The sequence below is a fragment of the Epinephelus fuscoguttatus genome, linkage group LG18 (genome assembly GCF_011397635.1).
Source record: "Epinephelus fuscoguttatus linkage group LG18, E.fuscoguttatus.final_Chr_v1".
Lineage (NCBI taxonomy): Eukaryota > Metazoa > Chordata > Actinopteri > Perciformes > Serranidae > Epinephelus > Epinephelus fuscoguttatus.
Genome location: NC_064769.1, coordinates 34,396,875 through 34,424,023, shown reverse-complemented (window position 1 = coordinate 34,424,023; position 27,149 = coordinate 34,396,875). Strand labels below are relative to the sequence as shown.

The following is a 27,149-nucleotide window of genomic DNA, read 5'->3' as shown; positions in this document are numbered from 1 at the left end:
ATACAGTTTTTTCAGGAGTTAATCTGCAGAATTCTGTAGAATGTTTCTTAATTAATTCATTCATTCATTTATTTTACGGTTTTCAGGAGTGAATCTGTGGTACTGAGGTATAAATGTCTCTCAGAGCTTTCACCCATATCACTATGACTGGTTGCAGCTGTCATGAACAGAGAATAATTATATATAAATTAATAAATACGCTAATTTATTAATAAATATAATTCACAAGTCAAATAAATATGTCATTAATTAGCAGAATAAAAAGACAATAATCAACATTATAAATAAATTCTACATATTTCATATCCATATCCAGTCATTTATTATCTTTTAATACGCCAGCTGGATGCTTTATAACACCTAAAAATGTCATTATCGCTTGTTTACAACAACATTATAGTGTTTAAACCATTTATAAATTGCCTCTGTCACCTGCTGTGGGCATTAAAATCCATCACATTATATAAGCCAATATCATCAGAGTGACCTGGAGTGACCCCGGGCTAATCCTGCTGAGAGCCTATGAGGGGGTGCAGATGAGTTATGTTTCATTTCAGGGTTACACAGACTGATTTCCAATAGCTGATACCGAGCAGACCGAGACTGATCACTGTGTGTTTAGAGTGAAGGGGTGTGTGTGTGTGAGTGTGTGAGTGTGTGTGAGTGTGTGAGTGTGTGAGGGGGGCAGTGAGTAGTGGAGGGAGGGGGTGGTGGGTGGGGGGGTTAACCAGCCTGAATAACGTCAATGGCTGGCGAGCTGCGTCGTGCGTTTTGGTGCGGTGATGTCCTGAGGAGCGCGCGGCTTCACGGTGCGTAAAAACACTTCCAGCACAAAATGTGTGGATTGGCGCTTCTTTGCGTTTACACACGGGCTGCTCCTGATCCTCCTGGAGAGGAATCCGTTCCTGTAACAGGACACTAAGCTATTTTTAAACGTCCAACTCACTGATGCCCGGAAAGATGGACACTCTGTACAACGGCACCGATTTTAACGGCACTAACGGGACAAATGTGTGCGTTAACTGCAGCGACGGCTTCAACCAGTTCATCCAGCCGGTGTGGCGGATCACACTCTGGGCTGTCGCCTATTGCAGCATCGTGGCGGTGTCTGTGGTTGGGAACATGGTGGTTATCTGGATCATTCTGGCGCATAAACGCATGAGGACCGTCACCAATTACTTTCTGGTGAGTAGGCTGCTGTGTGTTGACTGAAGGAACTCCAAGTATTCATTTATGTTTCACCTGAATGTGAGGTTTGTTTGATGATAAGAGTTTTAAGCTCCCTTGTCTTGAGGGAGATTCTCATGGATGACTTTTAATTTGTGTCCACACTATAATGGTTTTTATTTTTGCACCTGTAAACCATCATGAATTTAGTCATGCGTGAAACGAAGGTGCTCCTCCAGCACAAATCAGATGCATCCATGACCATCCATACAGAGAGGATGATAAACTGAAGCAATCTTTAATTTAAATACATGTTCTATTCATCTGTACACCAAAAATGCAACTGACTGACTCCCACATGCCTGAGATGATTAACTGAATAAATATGATCATTGCAACTCTCTTGACTCCTAAAAACATCAAACGTTTTCACCACTTCAAAAACATCACTTTGATGTATCTATTATACACTATATGATGATTAAGAACTGAAGGTGGTGTATTAAATCACTGGAAAATACTGCTTCAAAGTCTTGCATATTGACTCAGGATAAGCTCATTGCTCTCTATAAATAAAGTCATTATCAATACGTTTTAAGATCATCATTCGGCCTGTAAAATACACAAAACGACAAGAAGACAAAAAATTGCTTCAAAGAGACACAAAATGACCTCAAAGAGACCCAAACAACTACAAAAAGAAGCAAGACAACCACAAAGAGACACACAATTGCTACAAAGCAACACAAAACAACCAAAGAAGACAAAATATTACATCAAAGAGACATGAAATGATCCCAATAACACACAAAATGATCTCAAGGAGACTAGGAGACACAAAACAACCAAAGAAGACAAAAAAATATATCAATGAGACATAAAATGACCCTAATAACACCCAAAATGATCACAAAAAAGACCCAAACAGCTGCAAAGATAAGCAAGACAACCGCTAGGAGACAAAAAATGACTAAAAAAAGACACAAAACTGTGGAAAAAAGACAAAAAAACTACCTACACAAAATTGCTACAAAGCAAGAAAGGAAGACAAAAAATGACACCAAAGAGACACAAAATGACCTCAAGGAGACCCAAATGACTACAGAAAGACACAAAATGACCAGAAAAGACCAAACATGACTTCAAAGAGACACTAAATTATGTCAGTTAGACACAAAATTACCTTAAAGAGACTAACAGGACTACAAAAAGACACAAAACAACCATAAGGTGACACAAAACAAATGACAAATGTCCACAATCACAGAAGCTAGAAACAGCAATTTGAGGCATTTTTGCCGCATAAACAATCAAAATAGTTGATAAAATAGTTATTATTGTGTCGACTGACTAATTTATTACCTGACTAATCCTTTCAGCTTTATCTCAAAGTCAGAAAATGATTGATCCTGCAACAAAAGTGCATAATTAGAACAGTTTCATGTATTAATGATAATACTACATGTTTTGTCTAGACTTGTTTGATATGAGCCCAAAAAAGGATACAAATTCAAATAATTCATAATGTTATTAAATTGTCAGAGCTTGGACCTCGTCGACTGGCATATAGATGAAAAGATAATATAATATATCATAGGTATCATAGGTGAGCTGTTACTATTGATCAGGATAAGCACCTGTCTCTTCTTCGGGGACAGAGAGGGTAGATGTTTGTCCCCTCAGGCAGCTCGTCCTCCCACTTGTGTCCTGTCCTGACCAACTAATCAGATGCTTTAGATCAAGTTGCCAGAAAAGGCACTGGGCATTTATGCAAACCAGGAATATGTTTCGTTTGTATGATAATATGTAGAGAAACTTTACATTTTAACAACGCTGTGGTTAACGTGTGGTTAGGCTTAGGCACTAAAAACACTCAGTTATGGTTTGGAAAAGATCGTGTTTTGGGTTAAAAATACCCGGTTTTGGGGGGACTTTCCCCACAGGAAACGCAGCGACAGGTCGCTACAAAACCAACACATTCTCAATCTGATCTTGTCACATATCATCGCTTGGTCGTGGACTTTTCATGCCTACATATGACGTGCAAGGTACCCTGGGTGCGTCTGTTTCTGATGTTCTAGGACGCTGTGTCAGCTTCAGCTTGTTAAGTGCACTATGTCTTTTCAAAATACACTTCTTTTTTCACAGGAAATGTACAGTTTACATACAGTCTCTTTCAAAATAAAAGCACTACGTTGACTTTTTTTTTTTTTATTCAGCAATGAACGCACATGGTGACATTAAGCCAACACACACACTTGGTTAGGTTTAGAAAAAATACCAGGTTTTGGCTTTAAATGGTAAATGGACTGCTCTTGTAACGTGCCTGTCTTGTCTTCCGACCACTCAAAGCGCTTTTATACCATGTCACATTCACCCATTCACACACTAGTGACTGATGCTACTCAGTAACCATTCACACGCACTCACACACCAATGGAGCAGCCATTGGGAGCAATTTGGGGTTCAGTATCTTGCCCAGGGATACTTTGACATGTGGACTAGAGGAGCTGGGGATTGATGGACGACTGGTTCTACCTCCTGAGCCGCTGCCGATTCATATGAGGAGAAAGTCGGTGATTGTTGGATGCATCCAACGCCTCTCCCACCTCCCCCATTCAGACTTTTCACCCCCTTAACTTATGTTGTTGTCCGGCCACATTCCCCCTGACTCCACCAGGAGCCGTTACACACTGCCGCACCCGGCCACGTGTCATGCCAATGTGAAAGGACAGCTTATTTTATCTGTGTCTGACACAGAAGTCACTACCCAAGCATCAGTTTTGTAGCAGCCAGCATGCCTTTTTTTCTTGTGACCTGTCTGATCAGTGAGTTGTTTGTTAGCAGGGTCAGTCTATCTGCAGGTCTTAAAAAAGCACTGAATTCCATTTCATCAACAAAAAAGCCATTAAAGGATCATTTTTTAAAAAATGCCTTATGTATCTTCTCTTGCTCGCTGTATCTGGTTGCAGGTTGCTGGGACAGTGTGACAGTTGTGACAGTGGATTGTGCTGCAGGAGACTGTTCAATCAGCACTCAGCACCATCAGACCTGCAGCGAACACTGTCCCTGCTGCTGCTGCTCCTGCTGCTACAGTCACTAGGCTGCCCATCCTCTCATAATGGGCTAGTGTCGATTAATTGTTTAATCCATCCATCCATTCTCTGCTCCTAATCCGGCCAGTTGTTTTAAATCCAAGTAATTAAAACTGGAGGAATCGCTGTTACATAAGCTACTGCTAGGAATACTGAAAAACATGTGCTATAGAAATAACTAATAATGGGTCATACTGTCTTTGCTGATTCTCCTACTGATTTGGCCAGTGTGAAATAGGTTTTAAATGGTCCTGGAAAGTCTTTAGTTTATTGGTGAAATCATGGTTGGGGTAACATGTGGTGCAAATAGATATAAATGACAGACTGACCCTCATTGTCAAAGGACGGTCTTTATGTTATTGGGTGAAAATGTCTGTGCAAGAAGAAAATCATGCATCCTATGTTTCTCTCTCACCACATAATGCAGAGCATGGATGGATTACTGAAGGCACCTGCTGGACAGAGGTCCAGGGACCAAAAATGTCAGGGGCCCCCTGGCTTTCACTTGCAAAATGTCAATTAAATCAAGATGTACCAACCAGGAAGAGATTAAAAATGACCACAAAGAGATGCAAAGGAACTGCAACAAAACAAAATAACAACAAAAAAGACACAAAATTACCTGAAAGAGACCTGAAAAACTACAAAGAGATGCAAAACAACCACAAGGAGACATAAAAAGACAACAAAGTGACACAAAACAACCACGAGACATAAAAAGTCAAAGAGACACAAACAACCACAAGGAGACATAAAAAGACAACAAAGAGACACAAAACAACCACAAGGAGACATAAAAAGACAACAAGGAGACACAAAACAACCACGAGACATAAAAAGTCAAAGAGACACAAACAACCACAAGGAGACATAAAAAGACAACAAAGAGACACAAAACAACCACAAGGAGACATAAAATGACTGCAAAATGACAAAAAACAACCACAAGGAGACATAAAAAGACAACAAGGAGACACAAAACAACCACAAAGAGACATAAAAAGTCAAAGAGACACAAAACAACCACAAGGAGACATAAAATGACTACAATAAAAACAAAATAACCACAAGGAGACATAAAAAGACAGCAAAGAGACACCAGGCAACCACAAGGAGACACAAAAAGACGACAAAGAGACACAAAACAACCACAAGGAGACATAAAAAGACAACAAAGAGACACAAAACAACCACAAGGAGACATAAAAAGACAACAAGGAGACACAAAACAATCACAAGGACACATAAAAAGACAACAAAGAGACACAAAACAACCACAAGGAGACATAAAAAGACAACAAACAGACACAAAACAACCACAAAGAGACATAAAAAGTCAAAGAGACACAAAACAACCACAAGGAGACATTAAATGACTACAATAAAAACAAAATAACCACAAGGAGACATAAAAAGACGGCAAAGAGACACAACAGAACCACAAAGAGACACAAAAAGACGACAAAGAGACACAAAGCAACCACAAGGAGACATAAAAAGACAACAAGGAGACACAAAACAACCACGCAAAGACACAAAACAACTACAAAACGACACAAACCTAAAGAGACACAAAACAAAATTTGACTACAAACTACAAAAAGATGCATAACATCTAAAAATGATGCAAAACCATCACAAAGTCTGTGTGTCTCACTCGTATATCAGAGAGGTGGTGGGGTCCTTTGCCTGTCTGTGCCCAGAGGTCCACTGTCTGATAATCTGCCCGTAATGCAGAGCAATGGCTTTATCTGCTGACTGTGACTTGACTGCACCTTCCAGCAGTGCCTGGTTGTATGTCTCAGGATTAATTATGAATACATTAATCTCTTCACTCACTCTCCTGCAGGTGAACCTGGCCTTTGCAGAGGCGGCCATGTCAGCGTTCAACACAGTGATCAACTTCGCCTACGCTGTTCACAACGAGTGGTACTTTGGTTTGGTTTACTGCCGCTTCCACAACTTCTTCCCCATCGCGGCCATTTTTGCCAGCATTTACTCCATGACGGCCATCGCTCTGGACAGGTGTGTGTGTGACTCTGTGTGTGTGTTATGGGACAAACATGTATAAACATTTTAAATCCCACACAGCCCAGAAATCTCTGACTCTCCAGCACAGCATCAAAATGAGAGTGTGTACCTTGAGGCTAAGTCGGCACAATAGGAGCAATATGGAGCAAACATTATTCAATATAATCCACAGTTTCTCTGCTGCATTGCTCTGTGGGAGGTTATGAAAAAGAGAAAAGCAAACAAGCCTAAAAGCTAACATGCTCACAGCGACAATGCTAACTTACTGATGTTTAGCAATTATCACCAGTTAGCATGTTAGCACTTATTTTGTGTGTTTTTAGCATGTTTTAGCCCATTAAATTCAACATACAAAGGAACAATTAAAGTCCTCACATTAGTTTTATGCTTGAGTTGACTTCAATATACTGTCACGCTTTCGGCCTCTGACGTTGGCTCAGCTAATCCGTCTGGATGTGTGTGGGTGGAAATAATTTCACACGACAACGAACCTTCGGTTTCTGCCCTTTACTGAACTTCAGCAGGTGAGTACTGTGAACACACAGCCATTTCCATCAGTGAAGGCAGCTCTGCTGGGTTGTGGTCTCTAGCTCGGAATAAGCCGCAAGTGCCGTTCAACCTTTTCTAACTGACTCCTGCTAAAACTTGCTGTCCTCATACGTAATCTTGTCACATCAGCTAACCAATCAAAATGTTAGATGTATCAACAAGGACACATTTGTAAGGGAAGAGAGTGGGCATAAACTTAACAATTGTGAACTGCCTCACAATACCATGGACACGTGTAGAAACCTGAAACTTAGTTAAGTAATTCCAAAAAACCTTTATTTTACGTTAAAAAAACTGTTATACTTAATGTACTTAATCTCACATGGCGATGTGGTTGCAAGCAGTGACCATAGTGACCATCTTTGGTGCGTGCACAGTGAGCATGCAGTGACATCTGGTATGTCAGAGTGTCCTGTCAGAAAGCAAGAAAAGTTAATTAAAAGCAGACAAAAACACTGTGACAAAGAAACAACTGACCTTTCGATAAGCCCCGCCCCTTTAACTAACTGCACTCCCTGAAGAAATATTATCATATTTTTGGTAAAATGAACGAGTGATTCCAGAGAGAAGCAGACAGAGGGGTCTACAGTCTGTGTTTGAAGGATATATCCAGGATGTCAAACTGACTCAGCAGCAACAACAGGTTAAAAAGACAAAGATAGTTAGAAGCTAAAGCCGAACTATAGGCTACAGATCACAGTGTAAACGTGAACCACCACATCACTGCTGATCGCCACACAACACAATGAATGTAAAGGAGTTGCAGCTGTCTGATCGATTTCTAGGGAGACCTGTGAAGGCCCCATTACTGGAGTCAATTCTACTAAAGATAAATGTATGGACAAGTTTTTCCCGGCTCATTAAGTCTAAATTAGCCTATCAACCTTATTAATGTGTCTAAATGACCATTCATTAATGTTTTACCCATGATGAATATGTTTTACCACAAGGTGGCTACTCTGCAGTGGGCTCTTTATGAATATTAGCTTCTTTAACTTTGCTGTATCTGCAGTGAAAGCAAACAAATCTGTCAACACGCTATTAAATTCTCCTTTTTTGGAATCCATAGCTCATGTAGCTTTGGACACTCAAGACCAGCCACTGCTATTGAGGTTCAGCAACATTTAGAGGAAAAAGCACCAGGCCGCAGATGTATGAAGAACATTTTAGTTGACGAAATGTTAAAAAAAAAATTTAATTAGTATATAGGCTACACATATGATAAAATGCTCGACATATTATTCCTAAAATGTCTGAAAAATTATTAATAAAATGCCCAACTAATAATGATAAAATGTCCGACAAAATGTTGATAAAATGTCCGAAAAATGATTAATAAAATGTCAGAAAAATGATTAATAAAATGTCAGACTAATAATGATAAAATGTCCGAAAATGATTAATAAAATGTCAGAAAAAAATTAATAAAATGTCCAAAATATTATTAATAAAATGTCTGACAAAATGTTGATAAAATGTCTGAAAAATTATTGATAAAATGTCCGAAAAATGATTAATAAAATGTCCGACTAATAATGATAAAATGTCAGAAAAAATATTAATAAAATGTCCAAAATATTATTAATAAAATGTCCGACAAAATGTTGATAAAATGTCTAAAAAATTATTGATAAAATGTCTGAAATAATATTAATAAAATGTCCAACTAATAATGATAAGATGTCCGAAAAATGATTAATAAAATGTCTGACTAAAAATGATAAAATGTCAGAAAAATATTAATAAAATGTCCGACTAATAATGATAAAATGTCCAAAAAAAGATTAATAAAATGTCCGAAATATTATTAATAAAAGTTCTGACAAATATAAATACAATGTCCGAAAAAATATGGAAATGTCCGAAAAATTATTCATAAAATGTCTGAAAATTATTCATAAAATGTCCAACTAATAATGATAAAATGTCCGACAAAATGTTGATAAATTGTCCAAAAAGTGATTAATAAAAACTCTGAAATATTATTAATAAAATGTCCGACTAATAATGATAAAAATGTCCAAAAAATGATTAATAAAATGTCCGAAATATTATTAATAAAAGTTCTGACAAATATAAATACAATGTCCGAAAAAATATGGAAACGTCAGAAATATTATTAATAAAATATCCAAAAAATGTTAATAAAATGTCCGACAAATATTTAGAAAATGTCCAAAAAATCATGATGAATGACGTTATGTCCTCAACGTGCAGTTATGTAATTAATGTAAAGTTATGGAGGTTAGGTTTAGACAAGTAAAGTTACTAAAGCCAAGTGATGAAGTTTTGGTTTCAGCAAGTCAAGTTACGAAGGTTGGATTTAGAAAAGAAACATGGTTGGGAGTCATCACATTATGTTCTACGGAAAGTTACATATTCAAGGGAACACTACGTACTTAACAGAAAGTTATGTAGATTAGGTTTAGGAGAGGAAACGTGGTTGGGAGTCATCACATTACGTACTCACACAGTTGCCATTTTTGCATCAGAATTTGGAGATAAAAGGTGTTTTTACTCACTCTATTAAATAATTTGAAACAGGAACGGCCAAAACCTTTTTTATTGACTTGTTGATCTTTGAAAATGCCTCAGCGACACTCCTCTTTATAGTCACTGTCTCAAAGGCCCCATATTCGATAAACAATTGTGATTTATCCCAAGTTGCTTGAAATCTTTCCAAGGCGGAGGGGATCAGATGCATCTGCCAGAGCAAATAAGACATGAGCTGGTAGATTTGTCTCGTTCCCAGGCACTGTCTCTTCTGGTTGATTTTCACACTGTGGTGAAATGAACAGAAACCAATGGCTGCCTGAGAGATACCAGGGAAATCAATGCTTTGGAAAAAGGATGGCAAATATGTAAATTACATAAACAAAACATGCAAACTCACCTGAACGTAACAGAATATCTCCCCACGTCTTCAGATACATGGCGATCATCCACCCCCTGCAGCAGAGGCTGACGTCTACAGAGACCCGCGTGGTGATCACTGTGATCTGGGTGCTGGCTCTGCTTCTGGCCTTCCCTCAGTACTACTTCTCATCCACCGCGCTGCTGCCTGGACGCACAGTCTGCTACATTGACTGGCCTGAGTACACCTCTGTGGACTTCAAGAAGATGTGAGTACCTGAGGGGGACAAAGCAGAACACAGAGCCTCTGTAAACCTGAACCGACAGCAGACGAAGGTGTTGTTTCCTCTCAAGCTTTAAACCAGTGGCTCCCAGCTGGTCAGCCACAGGGTCCAGATTTCTCCTTAGTCATCAGTTAGAGGTCCATACAGTTATATATATATTCAGTGTCATATTTGAGTTTGGTCATGTCGTCCAGCTAGCTTGCTGTCTGTCAAGTAGCTGTCTGTTAGTCACTTCAAAATAAAAGCTTTGTGCCAGAAATTCACTGTACTTCAAAATAAGTGTGTCCTTTACAAATTTGGCATGTTTGCAAGTCACTTGCGGTCCATTCAGAACGGACCCAAGACCCACCAGTTGGGAACCACTGCTTTAAAGGTGTAGTTCAACATTTTCAAGTTTCCTGCAAGAGTCAGAGGTTCATGTCATTATTTGATTTTTTAGGTCACTTTAGGGAGCAAAGCATAGTAAAATTCAAACGAACACAGTAGTGCATTGAACACTCTGTTGTGTAACGCAAGTGCACTGTCTGAAGCCCCTTTTACACTGCCAGATTTTCCGCGAACGTTGGGCCGTTTTGCCGGCAAGCTGCGAGCGTTTGGACACACAGAGCCGGATTGGCGAGTTGATCCGAGGTGCCCAATTTTCCGCCTCGTAGGGTAGACATATTGGCGGAACCATTTTGGTTTAAAAAGACCGAGGCAGCACCGAAAAAGGTGCATTCTGTATAAACAAAAGTAGGTAGGCGGCATTTTGCTGCACTCCCCGATTTTGTTTTTATACTGCCAATGCTGAAAAAAGACTGATTGGGCTTTCCTGCAAATTTGCACAATTCCTGTTTAAAAAGAGCTTTTGAGTACGGTGGGGTTAACAGGCCAGGAGCCAGTTCTAGCCGTCATGATGTTTTCTGCTACTTTTTTTATTATTATTTCCTGTTAGCCTGTACCTTGGGCCATCACAAGTTGATAATGAGTACCCCCAGCTTGAGGTCGTTTGGTCTCGGGGCCCAAAACCCCTTTTTTGGGACATGTTTCTGGGGAAATGATGTAAATGCAAATATTAGGGCACTACCATGTCACAAATAGTCATACAAGTATGAAATTTGGCAGAGTATCCTGATACAAATGGGAAAGTAGCAAAATAAGATTCAGGGGCTTGTTGCCGTTGTATTCCAAAATATCTTGCACATCATGCTATGTGTTTAATATCACTCCTTCCCTTGTAAATAGCAATTAAAAGGGGCTTTATCAGCCCGGAAAATGTGTTCACATTGCCAAAGCAAGCTTGAAATGTAAACAAAAAATGTAGATAAGTAAAGATCTACTGGACATTTATTTATATACAAGCCAGTGCTGATTAGGCAAGACCTCTGACTCACACACCAAAACAGAGAAAACAGACCTCGGAGCTTGTTTCACATCGTTTCAAAGAATGTCTTTCAAACTGTAAACCATAGTAAGGGTCCATTTTGAACCTGCTCCATCAGTATTCAGAATAATAACTCACACTAAAGTAAACAAACTATTCTGCTCTGAGGGTTCAGTTCTTCCTCTGTTTTTGCCGCTGTTCTGTCAAGTATTTGATGACATTATTCCATGCTTATTACATATATCCTGTGGCTGCAGCACACATTAATAAGGTTTGATCTCGTCATCTCACACTGGACAGGATACCTGCTGCTGCAGGGATGCTGCAGCCTGGATGAATCAGTGCAATAATCACTCTGTGAGGGATTAATTTAATATATGAAAAAATAGACCCTGCAGCTGAAATGACTCCTGTTCAGGTGATGAATCTGTCTGCGAGGATCGTCCTCAGTTTCTTCTGGAAATAATCTGTGGAGCTAAAACAGGAAAAGGGCCATTTGACGAATTTGCCTCCAAAATGAGTCTTATTATGAGCGCCTCCCCAACACACCTTCTCGACCTTTCTGCAAATTAAAGCATCTTTTATTTAGTGGTCTGGATTTCTTTAGCACGCCTCTTTGCAGAAAAGGAGATGAGAAATCACTTCCATGTTGGTGTGTGTATTCGAGTGTGTGTGTGTGTGTGTGTGTGTGTTAATGAATGTATGCATGAAGTCCATGATCTAAGATCTCAGTTTGCTGTGATTGTAAAGTGTCCACACAGTAGAACACACACAGACAACAGGTCTAAGATGACAGCGGGGCTTTGAGCTAAATGCTAATGTCAGCATGCGCTTACATGATGTTTACAATGTTCACCATCTTACTTTGGCATGTTAGCACGCTAACTTAGCTGATTGGCAGTAAACACAAAGTACAGTAGGAACTGCCCATTCTTGACGGTTCATTATTCCAAACCTATTTGTTTGAAAAATGGCCCATTAGACATCGTAAGCGCTATATCATAGGCAACTGGGCTTGCTTGAGTTTCTTGAAGACGTTTCGCCTTTCATCCAAGAGGTTTCTTCAGTTCTGCCTCTTGGAAGAGAGGCGGAACGTCTTCAAGAAACTCAAGTCCAGTTACCTACGATGTAGCACTTAAGATTACTGAGAACCTTCACCAACACGTCCCATTGGACATAAAGCCTATTTGTCCAACAACCCATGGTTCCAAACACAAGCGCCCATCACTGCAAAAATACACACTCTCCCACACAGATCATCGGATCTTCCTCGGAGCCAGTTTACCTGCCCTACCCTGCCTCGGATTGACTAGTACTAGTTGCCCTTGTTAGTTGGTTAATTAGGTTTAGGCAAGAGAGGTGAACTTGGTTTGGGTGATAAAATCAGGGTAAGCTAATCAGAGGCAGAGCAGGATGGCTTCACTATAGAGGGTAAAAAAGAAAAGATTGATTACAGCAGTCCAGAAGCAATTTTTCGTAGTGGCCAAACAATAGCTTTGCAATACCCGGGGTCTGTCACATAATTCCCTGTGGCCCAGAAATACTTTTTACCCATAGATTTACATTGTGAAAGGCATTTGTAAATCAGTGGATAATTTTTCCTGAGCGTCAAAACCCACCATCAACATTTGATCCATTCAGTCCAATGACATTTGGAAAGTCTCGGAGAGCCTCAAGATTCAATCATTGTATCATTCTATTCAAGTTAGCAGCATGCTAAACCAGAAGTTAGCGGTTCGGCCGGCGGAAGTGAGACACTCGCCCGCACTTGGTCGCACTCAGCCGCTGTAAATCTCTAGTGCGCCTGATCTATGGGCAACACAGTGCGGAAGTAGCACCGATCATCTGGGTAATTTTATACACGGTAGTTCATGCACAACTTTCATGGGGCTCAAATGCTGTATCTAGTTCTAGTGAAGGGCTTTCAGAGGAATGATTGTTTGTTTTTGGGATAAACGGGCTGTCGTAAAAGTGGCCTTTCAGTCCAGAGGGTCATTTTTCAGACAGCTATTGTTTGCAATAATCAGAGCCATCGGAATACAGCATAAAAAATATTTGTTCTGCAGGTGTTAGCGTTGTGACGTTTGTAAACGTTTCATTCAAAATAACATCTTTTGGGTAAACAAATGGAACTGAATCGTGTCCTAAAATGATCTGTTCATTTCTCAGTTCATTTCAGATGGGGGGTTTGGGGTCCTTCCTCAGGAAATTTTGGGCATCAAACACATGAAGGTTCAGTGTGTAAGATTTAGGGGGATTTAGTGGTGTTTAATAGTGAGAATTGCAGATTGCAACCAACTAGACTTGTAGAAAGACTCCCGCACACTTTCTTCTCACTTGAAACATTTATTTTGCCAACGTTTCGGCCACAGACCTTTGTCAAGGCACCTTGAGAAATGTTGGCAAAATAAATGTTTCAAGTGAGAAGAAAGTGTGCGGGAGTCTTTCTACAAGTCTGGTTGCTGTTCTCCTCCTCCAACGCACCTTTCTGAAAACCGGTGTGCAAAAGTTTTCCATTGGAGATTGCAACCAACTAAAAGTTTTCCAGAAGAATCCTTCAGTGTTGATTGCTCAGGAGGTTTTTACTTGGAGCTAAATTATCTGCAGAGGTCTCTTCCTCTCCAAAACAAACAGACATGGTGATTTAAACTGGTAAAAACACTTTACACGTTACAAATCTGTGTTTTACAGTGGCTGACAAGATAACACAAATGTCCCTATCTAGAGTAAGTGTTTGGTTTGTCTATTCTACACAAAAAATGTCATTTCACTTTACAAAAATGGAAAGAACAGTCCTGGTCTGGACCTCGAAGGAGACGTAACACAGTGTCCTCGATGGCATTATCAAGCCATGGTTATAATTATTACTATTAATACCACTGTCAGACAGAGTGAGCTCAAGCCTGTGATCAGTTTGCCGGTTTGTTAAATATTTAATCCCGCGCAGCCTGAAGACACATTCAGCTAAATAACATTACACACTGTGCAGCATGCATAATTACTGGCAGTACTTCGAGTGCAAGTCACAACACATTATTAATATCTTATTCCTCCGTCTCTCATTTCCCAGATACTACGTGTGTGTGACACTGCTGATCTACTTCTTGCCCCTCTGCATTATGGGATGTGCGTACACGATCGTGGGTGTCACCCTCTGGGCGAGTGAGATTCCCGGAGACTCTTCGGAGCACTACAAAGAGCAGCTGACTGCCAAACGCAAGGTGATGCAAACACACACACACACACACACACACACACACACACACACAAGTTGTGGCCATACTAAACACTATCATTTAATTTAATGGTTTTTTAATCCCCACGTGAAAAAAACAAAACACTGAGAGATTATTTTAAACCCAGCGTGCACTCTGTCTGTGTTTCCCTGTGGCAGGTGGTGAAGATGATGATCGTGGTTGTGTGTACGTTCGCTGTCTGCTGGCTGCCCTATCACATCTACTTCCTACTGCACCAGTTCTTCCCCGATTTATTCGAAGAGCGCTACATCCAGCAGGTGTACCTGGCCATCATGTGGCTGGCCATGAGCTCCACCATGTACAACCCGATCATCTACTACTGCCTCAACAGCAGGTAGGAGAGCCTGGTTGTAAAAATGACTAGTTGCCTGTCTGTGTGGATGTTGATCTGTTTCTCTGTCTGCTCGTGTGTAATCTGTGTTTGTGTCTGTAATCCTGCCTGTTTAATCCATCCTGTTACGACATATTTGTCTTCCGTCCGGCAGGTTCAGAGCAGGTTTCCAGCAGGTGTTTTGTTGCTGTGCTCCAACCGTCGGCAAGGAGGAGCTGGAGCTCAAGTCACCGCGTTACCTGCAAACACAGGTGAGTTCAAGAGAAACAGATCAAGAGGATGACGGGTCTGTTGATCAGTGGAATAGAATGAAAACAACAATGTGCATCATTTTACCCTCATGCCAGGCCATTCTTATTCCTGGGGTGTCGAATACCAACTTTTCGTCGAGCCTGGTCTCACTCTGAAGTCATCAAAGTATGGCACTTGGGCAGTGACTTGCAGTGTCAGAAACCTACAAAAAAAGGCGTCCTTTAACATCAGCATGATATGTGGCCAGTTGCTGTTATAGTTGATGGCACCCGGCAGCGTCAGGGAGAAACGCAGCGGAAAAAGGACAAAAGTTAAGGCAGCGAAAGTCCGAGAGGGGCTAGCATGACGGGTGGTGGATGGGTCCAACAAACACTGACTTTGATCCTAGAGAGCGGTGTTCGCGTAACATTATAAAACCAAACCCTCTCCTTTTTTCCTAAAGCATGTGGTTTTGTTGCCAAAACCTAACCATGTCCTTTTGTTGCCTAACCCTAACCACATGTTTTTGTTGCCTAAACCTAACCATGTCCTTTTGTTGCCTAACCCTAACCACATGTTTTTGTTGCCTAAACCTAACCATGTCCTTTTGTTGCCTAAACCTAACCACATGCTTTTGTTGCCTAAACCTAACCACATATTTTTGTTGCCTAAACCTAACCCCTTCCTTTTGTTGCCTAAACCTAAACATGTCCTTTTGTTGCCTAAACCTAACCCCTTCCTTTTGTTGCCTAAACCTAACCACATGCTATTGTTGCCTAAACCTAACCACATGTTTTTGTTGCCCAAACCTAACCACATGCTATTGTTGCCTAACCCTAACCACATGTTTTTGTTGCCTAAACCTAACCACATGCTTTTGTTGCCTAAACCTAACCCCTTCCTTTTGTTGCCTAAACCTAAACATGTCCTTTTGTTGCCTAAACCTAACCCCTTCCTTTTGTTGCCTAAACCTAACCACATGCTATTGTTGCCTAAACCTAACCACTTCCTTATGTTGCCTAACCCTAACCACATGCTTTTGTTGCCTAAACCTAACCCCTTCCTTTTGTTGCCTAAACCTAATCACATGTTTTTGTTGCCTAAACCTAGCCACTTCCTTTTGTTGCCTAAACCTAACCACGTCCTTTTTTTGCAGAAACCTAACCACATGTTTTTGTTGCCTAAACCTAACCACTTCCTTTTGTTGCCTAATCCTAACCATGTCCTTTTGTTGCCTAAGCCTAACCATGCGCTTTTGTTGCCGAAACCTAACCACACACTTTTGTTGCCTAAACCTAACCACGTGCTTTTGTCGCCTAAACCTAACCACATGTTTTTGTTGCCTAAACCTAACCACGTTTTTGTTGCCTAAACCTAACCATTTCCTTTTGTTGCCTAAACCTAACCACATGTTTTTGTTGCCTAAACCTAACCACGTCCTTTTGTTGCCAAAACCTAACCACATGTTTTTGTTGCCGAAACCTAACCACACACTTTTGTTGCTGAAACCTAACCACTTCCTTTTGTTGCCAAAACCTAACCACATGCTTTTGTTGCCTAAACCTAACCATGTCCTTTTGTTGCCAAAACCTAACCACATGTTTTTCTTGCCTAAACCTAACCACTTCCTTTTGTTGCCTAAACCTAACCATGTCCTTTTGTTGCCTAAACCTAACCATGTCCTTTTGTTGCCTAAACCTAATCACGTTTTTGTTGCCTAAACCTAACCACTTCCTTTTGTTGCCAAATCCTAATCACATGTTTTTGTTGCCTAAACCTAACCGTGTCCTTGTGTTGCAGAAACCTAACCACACGCTTTTGTTGCCGAAACCTAACCACGTGCTTTTTTTGCCTAAACCTAACCATGTCCTTTTGTGTTGTTGTTGTGGTTCATTTGAAAACGACAGTGTATTTTGAAAGAAGAGAACTTGACATGGTGTCTCAGAACATCAACAGCCAAAGCACCCAGGGTACCTTGCACATGATATGTGGACGTGGAAAGTCCAAGCAGAGAGCTGGTGAGTCAGTGGCGTCTGCTGGATGCACACAAACAGCAAACAGTTCAAATGTGTGCAACGGTACTGTGAGGGTGTAGGCAGAAGGCAATGTCTGACGAGCAGGGAGTCCTGAACCAAGAGTACGCACAGGAGAAGCCAACACACCTGAGCAGAGCCGACTGTAGGCAGTGAGGGTCTTGACAGCGGCGATGATGAGTGGAGTCCATGGTGCATACACAAAGGTGGAATGTGCAGCCACACTGCGAAGCAATCCACAGCACAGAGGTCTGTAGATAGTTGAACCAGTAAACTCACTTGGGAGTGTTGGGTGACAATCTCTCCAAACAGCCACAGGAAACAGGAAGCAGGAAGGCGGCAGCAGAGCTCTCGGGACAGAAAGCAGAGTGGCTTACCGGGGAGCAGACGAAACAGGGAAGTCAGAGACAGGCGAGGTCAGCTACAAGGAAGCAGTCCGCAATAAACATTGGAAAGTCTTACATGAGTATGACAAGGAACAATCTCTCTCGGGGTAAAGTCGGTGTTTGTTGCACCCATGCAGCATCCCTCCTTCCCCACTTGGACGTTTGCTGCCTTAACTTTCGTCCTTGTCCTGCAGCGTGTTCCTCTGACTCCACTGGGCGCCGTTAAACTATAAAGGCAACTGGCCGTGTGTCATGCCAACGTTAAAGAATGCCTTTTTTTGTTGGTTTCTGACGCCGCAAGTCACTGCCCAAGCGCTGGATTTCAACGACATCAGAGTGAGACCGTGCTCGGAAGTTGCTAGTGAGTCAACCGTGTAGTCAACCCTCTGTTGACATACCGTTGCATTAGTTACCTAGCTAACGCCAATGTCGGGATATGGGCTGTACCCAAATATTCGGATATTCGAATATTCGTTTCTATGGGTAGGTATTCATTATGAAAATTTGGTATTCGATATTCATTTTTTAATTTACTTTTTTTTAATATTTTTTTTATTTATTTATTTTTTTTTTTTTTTACATTTTTTTTTGGTGCTAAATGTAGTCTTTTTGTAGTTGGTAAATGTAGGTTATCAGTAAAAATCAAAACTTTTAAATTGCATTGTTAAAAATGTGAAAATATAGTATCGCCTACCAACTCAGCTTGTGCGCACGGCACGCTTGAGCGCATCCGTCTGAGGCTGTGGATCAATGCCAAGTTTTACCACTTTATCACTATTCCCTCTAACTTGTAGCTGTTTTTTCATTATCTTTTGAATTTAACATGAATTATGGAACCGTTTTTGTCAACGTTTGTTTCCCCCGTTTTGTACAATAAATTATTGTTTAAAGTTTCAACAAGTTTCTTTTGGAGTGCGTGACACAAGTGTGTTTTGAAAACGGCCGCGGACTGTCACCTGCTCAACGCATCAGGACCTTCGGATGCCATGACAGTAAGAGCCAATAATGTCAAAATATCATTTACAGACCGATTCAACAGACGATCACTGCTGCCCGACCCGCAGGTCCATTTGTGGGTCCAGCGGGTTACAGGTCGACCCGCGCATCACTACACAGCTCAGTCTATAAGGCTGTACACAACAGTAAGGCTATAGACATTATATTCTATTCAGGCCGGCAGAACCAGCAGCGCATCGGCTCTACAGTGCACGGCACTGCTGATTAACCATTTTATTGCAGCACAGAGTGTCTGCCAGCAACCAATTACTTGCAGAGGCTTCCTACAACTTGTTTCAACGGTTCCAATTTAATCAGAAGACAAATTAAACAGGATGACTAGCCAATGTGAAAATCAAAAGAAAGCATAGAATAAGTACTGAAGGAGACTGTTGTGCCATCACATTTTTTGTGGTTTGAGAGCAAAGATCCGGTCGCCGCTGTGCAAAACTCCGCAATACAATTAGGTCCGAAAAACCCCCAGAGGAGTGTTATAAATTTATAAGTTATAAATTCTGCCGAAGGTCCGAATGTTAACAAATGGTATTCGGGACAGCCCTAGTCGCGATATGTGTATTTTAAAAAACAAGCACTGGAAGTCGCTTTCCTATGAGGCGTATAGTGAAGATGATGACCTTACTTAAACTGTTGTTGTTATCCTTCAGCTAAATGATGGTGTTAATTCAGGCCACATTAAGTTTCGTGAGGAGAAGCAATTGTTCTCTGAGATTGTTGTCCGAATAACAGGAAATCAGTGCTTAAGGGACAGGAAACATCTCTTAATCTGTCAGCTGATACTGCTTGTTTGTCAGACAAAGAATGATGTACTAATTCTTTGGCTTTCTCTCGAGTAAACCCTCAAATGTGCAGCTCCATGTCTGAGCCTCTCTTAGTTTAAGTCTTGTAAATGCTACAACAGGTGCTCAGATAGGCGTCTTTTGTCAGCTCAAATCCTAATTATTGTTTCTAAACGCCAAATTCACTTGAAATCAAATGGTTCTAAGGATTTAAGGGGATATTTAGGCAGAAATCAAATATAATATGTTTTCTTTAATGTATAATCACCTGAAAATAAGAATTGTTGTGTTTTTGTTACCTTAGAATGAGATATCTACATAGGGAGCAGATCCTCGTCATGTTTCTACAGTAGCCCAGAATGGACAAACCAAACACTGGCTCCAGATGACAGTAGTTAGAGGCCACTCTCTGATGAGCAGATGAGGGGCACTGATTTTTTGTCAAACTTTCAAACTGCTTTGTTCAGTGTTTTTACCAGCTTAAATCACCTGGGGTCTCATTTATAAAACAGTGTGTAGGATTCATACAAAAATGTATGTACAGACAAAAGTCAAATATTTCTACAATCAAGCTTCCACCTCACCATCTGTATCACCAATTTCCCGTCTCCAAAATATTTGTAAGCATGGGTCAAAGTTTCTCCCATCAAATCTGTTTTTATAGATCACAGCTTTCCCCGTGGAAGATGGCGTACGCCTCTGTCAGGCCTTGTTTTGTGTGTAAGCGATCTTTATAAATGAGACCCGTGGTCCGTTTGTTAGAGGGAGGAAGAGACCTTTGCAGATAATTCAGCTCCCAGCAAAAACCTGAACAATGAACCCTGAAGGAATTCTAACCAGAGGAAGTTTCAGCTGGCTGCAGTCTGCAATCCTCCCTGCTAGACGCCACTAAATCTCCTTAAATCTTACACACAGGACCTTCACAGAAAACATCAGAACAAATCAGGAATGAGTAGGTAGTAACTATGATTCTGTTTATCCATGAATGAATTTATCTATAACTCAACCATCTGTATTTTCAGGTGAGCATATATCGAGCCAGTCGCAATGAGACGGTTGTGTCCACCACCGTCAACCCTGCAGCAACGGAGCAAAAGACAGCAGAGCTGCCGTCCGGCCCCCCTCACAGCCCGCCTCACGCAGAGGTCACATCTAACGGCTCGGGCTCAGAGACATTTACCAAGAGCCCCAACAGCCCCTCCCAGTAGAGGAAACACCATCAGATGGTGTGGGAACAAAGTGTGGATGTGTTCAGCTGTCACTGTTCTGAGGAGGCAGTCGAGTTCGGACACCGCCGTACTAGTCAGGTGCATTATTTAGCTCTGGTGTTTTGTTCTAACCAGTGAGACAAGTGCATTAATACCACACAGAGGCCTACAGCTGATCATCAGTGGGTGGGAACTCATCAGAGTGAAAACAAGTGTTAGTGTGTCATAAAATACAATACAAAAAAGAAACCAGTGTCAACTTGGGGCTCAATGTCACATGTCAGTGGAGGTCAAATTATACAATATTTCACACACAAAAACAGTCCAAACAAGTTACACATATTTTGTCACCAGAGAGGTGTCTTCACATTCCTCTACTAAAGGGAGAGATGTCTGTGCACTTCCCTAAAATCGGCGTACGCCAGGCAGCTAAATTAGATATGTCACTAATGCAAAAGCCAATCGCTGTCTAATCCAGGGCACACACATCGACAGGGGAACAGACTTCGACCAAACACTTTCAAAGAAACCCGAAACCTTCAGCACGAAGCAGATTGTCACTACAGAGAGCAGTTAACATTAGCACAGTGAGTGTATGGAGGTAAATGGACCGATGTGAACACACTGTCACACTGTAGCAGACATTATGGTGTGTTTCACAGCCACTAACATTGTGTCAGCCACTGCTAATTACAAGCTAACAAACAACATGAATAAAAGACGCTCACTACACCAACCATTCTGATACGTCTGCTAGTCTGGGTCTGACTGAGGCTCAGACATGTATGGCCGAATCTCTGTACAGTTTCCCCTAATGCTAACCATCTTAATGCGCACTGATTTGTCACTCTTTCATCGGTCAACGTAGCGTGAGTAACGCTGGAGAAACAGGAAAGCAAAACCCACCTCAAGCATTGGTGGTGGACAGGTGAGAGGCCAGATCTAGAATTTCTCAGAGAGAAAGGAAGGCTAGATCTGCTTCTAAACTCTTTTCAGAGGTTTTTTTACTGTTATGACGGAAAACAGTGTTAAACAAAGTGCTATACTTTAGAATATGTCTGGTGAGGGGCTATGAGTACACTTGCATCTATTTACATTGTACAGTTGCCAGCAGCTTATTCGCTTAGCCCCTCCTTGCCAAGAATTCGGTCGCTCCGTGAGACAAGAATTTGCTACCTAATATCAGCCACCCCGCTGTCCCTATGCCTTCCTCCCTACTGAGCTGCTTCCCTGGACAGAGAGTGACCACAAACTTCAAAGTCCCACCTTTGGTCGTTGGCTATAGCAGCTTGAATAGAGTGCCCCACTTAAGAGTCCTAAAACCTGGAAATGAGTTAGCACTCCCGGTTCCCTTGTCTCAAAGTCAAAAGGTTGGTTTACACAAGCTTAAGAGACTCACGTTTTGCTCTACAACATAAAATACATCAGTAAATACCCCACTCTTGAACTTTGAGGCTTCTACATGACTTACAAAAAAGCGGGTTCTAACGAATTGTTAAATGAGACTACAGAACGTCATCGCGCAGAAAACGGCTTCACAGTCTTGTTATGGCGGTGACGTTAATCATAAACATCTGTTTGCCACGGAGCTTATTTTCTGCAGCATTCCCAAAATCCGATGGGCTTTTTGACGAGGGAACCAGTGCGATGCTAACTTACGTGTCAGCACAGAAAAATGTCATCCCTGGGGCACGTCATTTGACCTGCACAAACCCTCCAACGCTGGGTGTCACAGCAGTGCTGGGTCTAACTTGTGTAACAGCAGCAACAGAAAGTTTGCTGATCCAGCGAACAGTCTGGACTGTCCAGTCCACCAGAGCTGGGGTTTGTGCTGGCTAGATTCCGGTTGCTTCGGCCACTAACTAGGGGTCTGTCTCCGGAGCTGCTGCCCACTCACCTCCCAGTGAGGTGGTCTGTAGTGGCGGGGGGTGAGGCGGAGGACACACTGTGATTCGAGGCGCTCGCTAACATTAGCTACATAAACGTTTATCTCCATCTCTGAAACACATTGCTGATATTCAGACTCTATTTTAGATTTTTATTTTGATGAGTCCGTCTTGCGTTTTTGGGTTGCTTTGCAGTGTAGACAGTTGTTGCCAACGCTGGAGTCGTAACTCTCTCAGTGGGATTCTCCACCATTGAGTCAGGCTGTCACTGACGGGACGTGCACACACATCTGCCTTTGTAGAACAGCCAATAGGAACACACTCTCTCTGAAATGACCTGTGATTGACTGAAGTCTCCCACCACAGGATAGATTTTCTAAAGCCTGAAAACAGAGCCAAGAGGAGGTGCAGAAGTCTAGTTTTCACTCAGGCCACTATAACTACAATATGCTCAAAGTTTATTTTGGGATATTTGTGCAGTAATGCCAAAATGAAACTTCCTACCCCGGCTTTAAGCAAAGGTTTTGAGTTCTTCTTCCACCACTGGTGACAACACACAGCTGTGCACAAACTGTTGGACACCACGGACATGATATACTGATAGCAACACATCAGTCTACTTCACACTGGTCCATTTCATCATTCAGCATGTGTCCTGCTCTGACACTTGACCCCCAGCATTCTCGGGCTGGTTTTGGAAAGCGTGACCCTCTGCTTCCCCTTGGCAACAGTGTCACGACAAGTTGGTGACGCAGTGTTTGTGTTGTGTGGAAACAGGGGGACAGATTCTCTTGTGTGTGAGTGTGTCTCTAGCACCTGTTGGGCAGGATTAGCCCCTTGTTTTGACAATGCGTTGAGCAGAGTTCAGTCTGCAGCAGCCAGGTCACAGGCCAGCCAAATATAGAAGATGGGACAGGGAGGCGCATGTACTGTAGAGGAGCCGATGAAGTCCTAGAGGAAAGAAAAGAAGGTTCACCACCCTCATGCATCTGTTTACAAGCTTCGGACTGGGTGAACTGGGACGTCACTGGTGAGGAATGATGCTATTTCAGCCTCGCAGACAACAGCTGCACAAATATAATGTACACATACTGCTCTGGTTTACCTGTGTAACCGCTCTGTTAACTGTGATGTGAGTGCTTGATGTTGAGCATACAGAATGCATTAGGACCAAATATTTTCATGTCTTGACATGCTGTCATTCACTGGTTCAGTATAATTACAGGAGGTGCCCTTGGTGTTACCGACCCACCTGCTGTATGTGCTGTATGTGCCCATGCTATGGCCTTTATGTATTTCAGCAACAAGAACAGGCTGTTATTTGGCTGAAATAACCCTCTGACAGTGTCTTTAATGGGTTAGTTCAGATATTTGAAGTGAGGTTGTCTGAGGTACTGATCCATAAACAGTTTAGTACCTACAGTAGATATCAGTTGACACGCCCCCACTTTGCAGAAGCAGGCTGGAATCCGACATGGAAGCTAAGCAATCTACTGCTAAATGTATTTTAACCACGAAAAAGAGAACAGTGTTTAAAGTGTAAGCTTCATTAAAATAATTTTATTGCTTTCTCTTAATGTCAGACAGTGATTTCCAACAGGAAAAGGAAGCTGTTACATCGCTTTCTTCAAAGCCAGACTCCACTGAGGAAATCAGTGATTTAAGATTGCTTAAAACAGGAGCTGCTGGTCTACTGCTGCCTTCTTTAGTTAGTTTGTTTGTGTGATTGTGTGATTTTGGCATTTAAAAGAGTTGGTTCAGATTCACCAAAGTCGCACAATGACACAAACTAACTAACTGATCGGGGCAGTGATAGATCAGCAGCTCCTGTGTTCAGCAATGTTAAAACACTGATTTTCTCAATGGAGTTTGGTGGCTTTGATTACTCAATCAATCAAACTTGATTTATAAAGCATTTTTCATAGAAACAGAATACACACACACACACACACACACACACACACACACACACACACACAAAGTAAAGACTAATGGTAAAGACTAAAATTATAACAGCACTCATAAAAAAATGGGAACTAAGGAAACACCTGAGGCAGGATAAAAACTCAAAATAGAAAACAATTTTAAATGAGTCAATAAATAAGTAACAAAACAGATGACTATACCAGCTATAAAAACAAATTAATAATAGATAAAATAAATAAAAAAGGCATAAAGTTCAAATACAAGCCAGGCTTTGCTGTTCATCAACACTCTATGCGGCCCTCAGGTCTTCAGACAGATGTGAACCATACTTATGAAATCACTGTGGGTTTTTGCTCTAACTTTGGGGATGATTCAAAGGCCACTGCCAGAAGGCTTGACGGCTCATACCATAAAAGCAAATCTGATGAATAGGTAGTACAAAGACCATTAAGAGCTTTATAAACCAATGAAAGGATCTTAAAATGATTAAAACGGGCGGCCTGACGGAAAGGTAAAGCAATAAAACACTCTCAATATAAGAACAACCTCCAGCTCACCTGGTAGAGTGTGCACCCCATATAGGCTGAGTCCTTTGCAGCGAGCCGGGCTTGATTTGATTGTTGATCTGTTTTGTACACACAACATCCACATTGCACGTCTGTAAAATTTAAATTGAAAATTGAAATCCAACTTATGGCCCTTTGCTGCATATCATCCTCCCTGTCTTTCCCCCTTCCTGTCACTCTGCAACTGCACTAATAAGTGCAATAAAAGCCCCCAAATTAATCTATAAAAGGAAATACTCTCAATATACACTGAAACTAGTGAAGGTTTTTGTAGATGGGACTTTTTTTAAGGTGGCTAATATATGTTTTGTTGCAGATTCCCATCTACAGCAGTACATTGCTTAGCTTCCATGTTGGACTCCAGCCTGCTTCTCTAAAGTGGGGGCATGCGGACTAACATGTACTGTATGTAATGCACTGTCTACGAATCAGTACCTCACACAGCTCCACTTCAAACAAATCCAAACTATCCCTTTGATAAAGTGTTTAAGAAGCACAAGAAGTCATAAAATATTCAATCATCCAATGTCCATGTATTTATGTACACAAACAAATGACTATATCAGTGTTGCTGTGTTGTTATGACTCTTTATATACTGTAACTTGAAGATGTATTCTGTGAGTGTGACATTACTGTGTGTAAATTAAAACTATGAGTGCTGAGTTTGTGATAAAAATCAGCATCAGCTGATGGTTAAGAACAGTGATATGTAGAGAGGAGAAACAGTGCCCTAATAACACTGAGAGAAACATAAATGACCATAAAGAAAGAAAGAAAATACACTCCTTCGTTTTAACTCACCAGTGGATAAAAGGTTGAATATTCAGTTTTCAACACAAGAAAGGAAATTTTGTTTTCTGTAAAAGTAAAGAAACCAGAGGGCTTACTGAATAAAACAACACAATGATGTAAATAAATGCCCCGAAAGAGTGTGATATTTTCTTAAATACCGGTATGCTCAGTTAATCAATTGCAATGTCCATCATATTGATTAATTATTACTGTTATTGTTTTTTACAAAAGCTGAATATTACCATGTAATACAGGGTGTTCTTTTGTCAGTATAATAAATGTAATGATATTCCATTGCAGTGGTGGCTGGCTATTATTTATTTCAGTGAAGCTTCTGCTTACACACGAACACATACTAGCTTTGACTCCAGCTACAGAAGACTGTCAGAGGCAAACACACTCCGACAGCTCAGCCTGGTTACTTACTTAATCTAAATGACTCACGATGAACACTTTCAAAAGACAAGTCTCAAAACTGATGCAGCAGAACAAGAGATATCTTCTTCCTCTGTGTCAAAAACCTGATGCCTACATTACCCACAATGCAACTCAACCTGCTGATAGTGGGTTGGCAGATTGGGGTGTGTTATGCTAGTGGCAACTGATGTATCCTGGAGCCTCTAGCCTGCAGCAGAGATGAGCAGGGGGCCACAGAAGTCTGATGAGCTCACTTGTTTCTAACTACACACCTTCAAATGTTTTTTCTTTCAGACTTGTAGTCTTCAACAGGTGCTGACTCAAGTGACATCACTCAAGGACATTATCAGACTTCACACAGCTCACAGTCTTGGTGCCACTGAACACAACAAAAGTGGCTCAGTGCTGCTGCACGACACGCATCTCCACAGCTCCATCTAGCTTTTCAACCCCAGATTGCAAACTGGTTATATGAACAATGAGCACACTGTCATACAGACAAGCATACAAATATCCCAAAGGTAAGAACTCCCTGACACAATCCTTCACTTATCTCCTCCATCTTTCTTCCAACTGATAAAAGATCTTTGAAAGCAACACTTGAAACAGTCCTACATTCCTTTTTCACATCAAACGACAAAAACAAGGTTTTTCTAAAGAATCCTAAACAACGCTCAAAGACACCTAAAGAGATGCTGAACATACAGATAGATCTGACAATACAATAAACGTGGGTGTTTTTTTAAGTCAGTGGTTCCCAACTGGTCCAGCGGGGTCCAGATTTCTCCTTCGTCATTAGTTCAAGGTCCACACAGTTTAATATATTCAGCATCATACTTGCATTTGGCCATGTCGTCAAGCTAGTTTGCTGTCTCTGTCATGCCACAGCACTTCAAAATAAAAGCACTGTGGCAAAAAATGAATTGTACTTAAAAATAAAGTGTGTTTTTTACAAACTTGACATGTTTGCAAGTCACTTG

The 27,149-nt window shown here is 41.2% G+C and overlaps 1 protein-coding gene across 1 annotated transcript; it reads left to right on the top strand.

Moving 5' to 3' along the window:
• The first annotated feature begins 762 nt into the window (after nt 1–762).
• Nucleotides 763–26,040, top strand: tacr1b (tachykinin receptor 1b). The gene is made up of 7 exons (XM_049604931.1): nt 763–1,185; nt 6,112–6,287; nt 9,770–9,964; nt 14,413–14,563; nt 14,737–14,933; nt 15,085–15,181; nt 20,396–26,040. The coding sequence occupies exons 1-7, from the start codon at nt 949–951 to the stop codon at nt 20,579–20,581; spliced, it is 1,239 nt and encodes a 412-aa protein (XP_049460888.1). The 5' UTR covers nt 763–948; the 3' UTR covers nt 20,582–26,040.
• Nucleotides 26,041–27,149: the final 1,109 nt, after the last annotated feature.

Bases quoted from the DNA above. Each gene is read 5' to 3' on its own strand.
- tacr1b (XM_049604931.1), top strand. From the start codon at position 949: ATGCCCGGAAAGATGGACACTCTGTACAACGGCACCGATTTTAACGGC. The intron at 9,965-14,412 runs GTGAGTACCTGA...CTCATTTCCCAG, and splicing joins TCTGTGGACTTCAAGAAGAT to ATACTACGTGTGTGTGACAC. The intron at 14,564-14,736 runs GTGATGCAAACA...TCCCTGTGGCAG, and splicing joins AGCTGACTGCCAAACGCAAG to GTGGTGAAGATGATGATCGT.